This window comes from Cyprinodon tularosa, unplaced genomic scaffold, assembly GCF_016077235.1.
Source record: "Cyprinodon tularosa strain WSP-4 unplaced genomic scaffold, ASM1607723v1 ctg1356, whole genome shotgun sequence".
Taxonomy (NCBI): Eukaryota; Metazoa; Chordata; class Actinopteri; order Cyprinodontiformes; family Cyprinodontidae; genus Cyprinodon; species Cyprinodon tularosa.
This window is the reverse complement of record NW_024038174.1, coordinates 184-7,557: the sequence shown is the minus strand read 5'-3', so window position 1 is coordinate 7,557 and position 7,374 is coordinate 184. Positions and strand designations below refer to the sequence as shown.

At 45.5% G+C, this 7,374-nt stretch overlaps 1 protein-coding gene across 2 annotated transcripts; it reads left to right on the top strand.

The window, feature by feature from the left end:
* Positions 1-1,105: 1,105 nt before the first annotated feature.
* On the top strand, positions 1,106-5,761 carry tac1 (tachykinin precursor 1). Of its 2 annotated transcripts, XM_038277920.1 has the most exons (5): positions 1,131-1,460; positions 2,297-2,399; positions 2,480-2,503; positions 5,163-5,219; positions 5,312-5,761. In XM_038277920.1, the coding sequence occupies exons 1-5, from the start codon at positions 1,341-1,343 to the stop codon at positions 5,356-5,358; spliced, it is 351 nt and encodes a 116-aa protein (XP_038133848.1). In that variant the 5' UTR covers positions 1,131-1,340; the 3' UTR covers positions 5,359-5,761. The 2 variants fall into 2 exon arrangements, with proteins under 2 accessions (XP_038133849.1, XP_038133848.1); XM_038277921.1 differs by lacking the exon at positions 2,480-2,503 and having other exon boundaries at positions 1,106-1,460.
* Positions 5,762-7,374: the final 1,613 nt, after the last annotated feature.

Genomic DNA, 7,374 nt, shown 5'->3' with positions numbered 1-7,374 from the left:
AGCCTCTCTATCCACATGGACTCAAAGCAGACGTGGGCTCAGCTTCATCAAATGATCTGATTTCTATTTGTTTTTATTGTCATTTCTTTTTGCTTAACACAGGAAAATAAAACAACCAATCCTAAAAAGGGAAAATTATTTAATTTGTTTTTCAAAGTTAAACGAACAAAAGCATCTTATCATTTTCAGAAATCTGACTGATCTGGAGAAAATTTAAGGAGGTAAACGTGAAATATTTCCAAGACATTCCCTGTGTGTTTATTAGAAAATGAACAGCGTGGCCCAGCAGAGCTGGAACACTGAGGATGCTGACCCCTGAGAAATTCCCCTGGAGTCACTGCTGTCTGTGGGGCCCCAGGTTCATCCATCCATCCCACATCAGGCCCCAGAGGTAGACCTGCCTGCCGCACTATCCAGCTCATCCTGTGGTCAAATTATTTATAGCTCAATTAAAGAGAAGCTCATCTTTAGATAAAACAATTTCTCATTCTTCCTAATGACTGCATTTAATGTTTTTTTCTGGACATCTATAATGTCCACTTTATTAAACAGATCAAATGAGGGAACCTCAGAAAAGCAAAGTGGACTAAATGTCCTTTTATTGGGGTTGGCTTTCAGGCTTAACTGCATTGAAAGTTCTGTGCGTCATCCGGAGCTTCCGGTCACGCTGAGCAGAGGGCACCTTTCTGCCTTTCAGCATTCAGAAGGAAACATGATCAAACTTAGAAAGTCTGCTCATCAGTTTGGCCCCAAACTTCACGGTGATTGGGCAATTGAATCACGCATCCATCTTCTGCCAGGGTCACGCGTGGGTGAGAGGCGGGGGCCATCCTGGACAGGTCTCCACAGAGACACGAAAACTTGATTTATCCCAGAAAAATGATGAGTTTGTTGGAAAAAGAGAATAACGAAGTTTGAAACATTGTGAATCCTAAAAGCAGGAGAGAAATGATCCTAAACATCTCCAGCTGCTCACGCGCCTCCACCTGACAGCGGCACAGGTTCAGAAGAACAAAGAGCAGGAAGTGACCTGCATCCATCACATAAAGGCGCGTGACAGCCACGTTCCTGCCGGACTGTAGCGAGTAATCCCATTACTTGAACTGCGTTACTAAGCAACGCACCGAGCCGCTATAAAGAGGACAGGAGGGCGCACGAGACGACAAGAAGTTGCAGAAGCAGAGCGCGCGGACAGCTTTCGGGAAACTGCGTTCTGACGCACGCGCGCGCGCTATGGACTAAAGCCTTTAGATCTGAGAGGAAGAGCAGCGCGCGCTGAAGTCAGTGTTCAGTCCGGCTCCTCTGCTTGTGTTGCGGTTCCTCTGACAGCGCGCGGCAGCATGAAGCTCCTGTTTTTCCCGCTGCTCATCATGGCGCTGATCGGCGACGCTCAAGTTTTGTGCCAACAAGTAGAACCGAAAGAAGCAGCAGATTACTGGACGAGCGGCAGCCAGGTTCAGGTAGAAGCAGCCCGGCTATATCTTTCACTTTTCTCTGGATTTCAGCAATTTTCTGCTTCCTCTGTAACTTTTTAAATCTGGATTTCTGAGTCTAAACCAAGCAAATAATCCGCTCAGATTAGTTTGATTTGAAAAGAAGCGCCTGCAGGAAAGTTGCGCATAAAGCAGCTTTTCTCATCTGCTTTTTATCCGACCTTTTTTTCGACATTTTAATTTATCAGGATTTGTCTAAAACTACAGTTTAAACAAAGCCTTCAATTAGAGGTGTAATAATAAAAATCCATATTTTTGGCAGGAAAAATGAAACTGCAGCTTAACGCATTTCTTTCTAATCAGATCTTAGATTTTGGGACACAGACTGAGACAAAGAAACGGTTTTATTTTATTATTATTATTATTATTATTATTTTAAAGCTCGAAGAATCGAGTTTGGAACTGAGATCAATTAAATCTTTAAAACGACGAAGCAGCTTCTTGTCCTGAGTTTGACTTTGTGAACTGGAGATGTGCCAAACCTCTGTTCCCTCAGATCTTACTGCGGGCTGGGGCCATTTTCAGATGAATGGGAACATAATAAATCATTCCAACATAGTGTGCGGCCATTAGTGGCCCCCGGGTCCACAGCCCAGCCAGACTAATGTAGATTAGACACATAGATCTTCAGACCGAAATAGACAAACCTGCTGATGGTTACAGTTTGTGATGCGCAGAGAGAGGAAGGCATCATCAAGCCTGCATTTCTTTTAGGATAATCACTGCACTGATTCCAGCCGATTCCAACTGATTCCAGAATTGAACCTCTGAATAGAAATTACTCTACTTCTCTTTCTTCTCAGGAGGACTGGCTCTCCAACGACCCATTCAGAGAAATCCTCCTGAGGATGACGAGAAAGCCGCGGCCGCACCAGTTCATCGGGCTGATGGGGAAGCGCTCCATGGGTGAGAACCCCCCCCCCCACACACACACACACTGTCTCTTCTTCATCCTCATCTTATCTTTTGTGTCTTTCCTTCCACAGCTAACGCACAGATCACCCGGAAAAGTGAGTGTTTTTACTTCTGAAATGTGAATAGAGTGAAATGAGTGTTAGACTCAGCCTCTGGGCTGATCAGGGCCCTCTGGTTGCCAGGTTGGAGCTGGATTCTGGAGGTGGCTGATCTCTGTAGGGCTAAATGGACCATGGCGACTGATCAGCCTCCTCAGATCTGCTCAGCGGGAATAAAAAGCGCTTCTCTCATGTTTCACCCACAGCTTCACTAATTGAAGTGAATTTAACTGCTGTGGTTCAGGCGGTGTGGGTGCAAACAATCTGAGGGTTTAATTAAGCGACGGATTGCTCTTTTATGAAGGCTGCATCCGGGGGAGGGGGTTTCCCTGATTCTGAATGACTCACTGATGCAACAGAGCGAGCAGGACTGAGCATACATCTAATTTATTCCACTTAGCAGGACGTCAGTCATCATTACGGGGGACCGACGTCCTCAAGGACATGTTGGGCTGCAGCTGTCCTCCAAACAGCAGCGCAGCTGTTTACTCAGTTATCTAAGAACCGATTACAGTTTACAGACCCGCCTGAAGAACCACGGTGCTGATTTGGGATCTGTTCAAAAAATCTAATTCATCTCCTACTGTCCCTTTGCAATGAGTCTTCAGCTAAATCAGAGATAAATAACTAGTTTAAGAACAAGTAATACATTTAATGTAGATATTATTAGATTTAAATATTAATTTCATGCAGAATGATTGAAAAAATATGTAAGTAATGACAATGATTCAGATGTTTGCAGTCGCTCCTCTGCAATACTAAGGTATGGAGAGACAGGAAGTGTATTTGCTCAACACCTCCCGCCTCAGTGGATTGACAGGTGGAGTCACAGGAGGGGAAGACACAGGGGAGAGGGGGAGAAAGGTGGTGCAAAAACCGTCCTTTTCCAGGACCTGGTTTAGCTCCGAGGCTAGGCTAACTGCATGCAGCGAGGCTAACTGTGTGCAGAGAGGCTAACTGCCTGCAGCGAGGCTAACTGCCTGTAGCTAGGCTAACTGCATGCAGCGAGGCTAACTGCGTGCAGCGAGGCTAACTGCATGCAGCGAGGCTAACTGCGTGCAGAGAGGCTAACTGCCTGCAGCGAGGCTAACTGTGTGCAGAGAGGCTAACTGCCTGCAGCGAGGCTAACTGCCTGTAGCTAGGCTAACTGCATGCAGCGAGGCTAACTGCGTGCAGCGAGGCTAACTGCATGCAGCGAGGCTAACTGCGTGCAGAGAGGCTAACTGCCTGCAGCGAGGCTAACTGCCTGTAGCTAGGCTAACTGCATGCAGCGAGGCTAACTGCGTGCAGCGAGGTTAACTGCATGCAGCGAGGCTAACTGCGTGCAGAGAGGCTAACTGCCTGCAGCGAGGCTAACTGCATGCAGCGAGGCTAACTGCGTGCAGCGAGGCTAACTGCATGCAGCGAGGCTAACTGCGTGCAGCGAGGCTAACTGCATGCAGCGAGGCTAACTGCGTGCAGCGAGGCTAACTGCGTGCAGAGAGGCTAACTGCCTGCAGCGAGGCTAACTGCCTGTAGCTAGGCTAACTGCATGCAGCGAGGCTAACTGCGTGCAGCGAGGCTAACTGCATGCAGCGAGGCTAACTGCGTGCAGCGAGGCTAACTGCCTGCAGAGAGGCTAACTGCATGCAGAGAGGCTAACTGCATGCAGCGAGGCTAACTGCGTGCAGCGAGGCTAACTGCCTGCAGAGAGGCTAACTGCATGCAGCAGGGCTAACTGCGTGCAGCGAGGCTAACTGCGTGCAGCGAGGCTAACTGCATGCAGCGAGGCTAACTGCATGCAGCGAGGCTAAGGCTTTATTCTGCTTTCCTGCCTCCTTTTTCAAAGGTCAGGATCTGAGCCAGCATGGATACAGACAGCTAGGACTGATTTACATTAAGAATGAATAATCTGGGATTCACATGGAAAATAATAGAATCTAGTCTACTTTTTTTTTACATGTTTGTTCATTTAAACAGTTGTTCTTATAAAACATTCTCAGAAAATAGCTGAATGATTAAACTGGTACATATTTTTTTTTAGGTTTGTGACTTGGTATTGCATCATGCAAACCATACATTGGTTATTGCCCCGACGCCCTTACTATCATTTCCTGGCTACGCCTCTGGCAAAGACATCATTTTCTCTTTACCCCATAAGAAAAAATCTAGTTCTGAAAAGAGCAGGTATCCTGTACTCATCATCTTTAACGTTAGTTTATTAATGTGCATAATTAACCACAGCGTTTTTGTTGTCAAGTAATTGTTAATATATGAAAAATTAAAATGTTAAATAAGTTGGAAGATTCCACTTCAGAGTATTAGTGCGGTCTGTATTAGAGGAAAATAATGGCAGGGGTGGCCAATGATTGGCTGAGGGTGGCCCTGGCCCCCCCCATCTAGCTCTGCCCCTGGTGCAGCCTCCATTAGTTCTCTGAGTTATTCATGGCTGATGGTTCTAGCATCAACATGTTGGGACCATTAACAGCCAGCCCTGGTGCTGATGGTGTAAACCTGACCACCTCAGCTTGAGTTCTGCTGAGCTCCTTCTAAAAAGTTTGGATCCTTTTAAATTACACATTTATGGGTCATTTAATTGACTTTATTTGGTTATTAGTGTGAAGGAGTTCAGACAGTAATATCAAATCATCACTGAATCTTTTTTTTGTGTCCAAAGGACATAAAATCAACTCATTCGTTGGTCTGATGGGGAAACGGAGCCAAGAAGAAGCAGGTCAGCTGAGTTATTGCATGTTCTTTAATCTTGGTGGTTTTCTGCAGAACCAGCATGTTCTAAAGCAGGTCTTCCTCCTCTTCCTCCTGCAGAGCCCTACCAGTGGAGCACAGCACAGATGGACGAGCAGCGGCGCTAAGCAGCCAGTCTTCACCTACCGGAGGCGACCAGATGCTGGCTTTCTTTTTCTTCAACGTGTGTTTAGTTGTTAGTCCAATAAAATGATTGTTTCCATGTCGTAGTGATGTAGCAGCGCTCTGCCTGTGCTGGTTTCCTCTGGGGGACGTGAGGAAGGGGAACGCTGCCATGATTGTCGTAATAAGTGGTCTCTGGGTGGGTTTCCCTCCATCTGCCATGCCTCAGTCCATAAATGTTGTAGTGGACCATCCAAGCCGAGCTAAACCCCCCCGGGTTCGCTGAAAGTTGCACTGCCAACTCCTCTGCATTGTTCCTTGTAGCGGTTTGTTCCTTTATGTTGGGGGGGGGGGGATGTGTGTCACAGTGAACTTCAAGATATTAAAATTATTTTCTGTAATTGTTGAGCTTCAGCTTTCAAGGTGTCTGATTTTTATGTTTGAGGAGCGGAGAGGATGTGGAGGGCGGCCTCTGGTGGTGATCAGAGGTACTGCTTAACCAGAAGCTAATTATCCAGTCAGATTCATTAACGCCATCCATGAGAAAAAATCCAGGAATAAAACATTAAACATTAAATGAAACATTAAATATTCATATTTAACCACATAAAGTTCATCCATGCAGCAGAAATCGGTTAGAAGGTCCTGAAAATTTTTGATTCTGCTAAACCAGGAGGGGGGAAATCTGCCTCCATCTTCAGCGATGGAAGCAGGGTGGGAGCCCCCCCCTTACCCCCCTTAAAAAAAAAAGAGAGAAACAGTGTGTGTGTGTGTGTGTTGGGGGGGTGAGGGCAGGATTGCATGAGAATAGAGGCCGGCCTCTATAAAACTCCAGAATTATTCATTTTATACTCATATGAGGTTAAAACAGAACATTAACTCTTTAAATAAATTAAATGATAATTTATGAACATTTCTACAGTGGCCAACAGGATTTCCAACATTCACAAGCTCAGATTTAAAAGATTCACAATGAGCATTCAAATGAATGCAGTCAAGGCTATGGTGGCCCTGAGGGGCCAATCAGGCCCACTAGTGGGAGGTTAAAGGGCTCATCATAGATGTCCATCATAGAGGCTTTATTATGGACACCTATTGTGCTCCTTTTATGGGCTGTGGAGATGGACCTGATGGACCAATCAGAGTGATGCCTCAGCAGGTCCACCAAGGTTTTCTAAAGGACTCAAAGTTGTGAGTCTCCACCTTCTGCTCAGACTTTAAAAAGCAGAAATGCTAATAATCTGAGATATAAGCTGTTCAGGTATGAATAAACTAACGCTTCAAATAAAAAACTTCCAGGCTGGCAAAGCCAATACTGCTGGTAAAACAATGTAAACATTTGGAAGCACATTTAAGCCCCACCCCCACCTGCTGCCACTCAGATACCGAGTTAGAATCCAGAGGCTGCGTCCTCTGAAGGCCAGATTTGTTGGACGATTACGTCACAGCGCGGCGCCGAGGTCTGGTCAGATCCCAAGAGTCCTCGTTAGGCGACTGATAAATGCGTCTTTCTTTTTGCCCGATTTGAAAGACAGGTCCATCCGCTGTATCCTCCGTAGGTAGCCCAGGATTCATTGCGAGTCCAAGCAAGAGGAAATGGCACCAAATAGTGGTGAATATCTGAAGTTCAGTTTAATATAATCCAAGTCTGTGAATAGTTCAATTCTATTCAGTTTATTTCTATAGCTCCAATTCACATCATGTCATCTCAGGTCACTTTCCAGTTCACCAGATCATCCAGTCAGATTGATTCAAAGTTTTCTATCTAAGGAAAACCAGCTGATTGCATTGACTCATTGACTCTTCAGCAATCCCTCATGTTTTTTTTCCGGATTTATTTCCAGATCGGTCAGATTTCTGAAAATAATAAAATGCTTTTGTTCGTTTAATTACAGTAGATGTAGGTCACAGCAAAGGCAGGTCCATAACATTAATGCAACAAAACAAATAAATAACGAATTGCACGGACATCCTGCCCTCCTCTGCCATTTATTCTGAGTTTGTTATCAGCCAGACCAGCA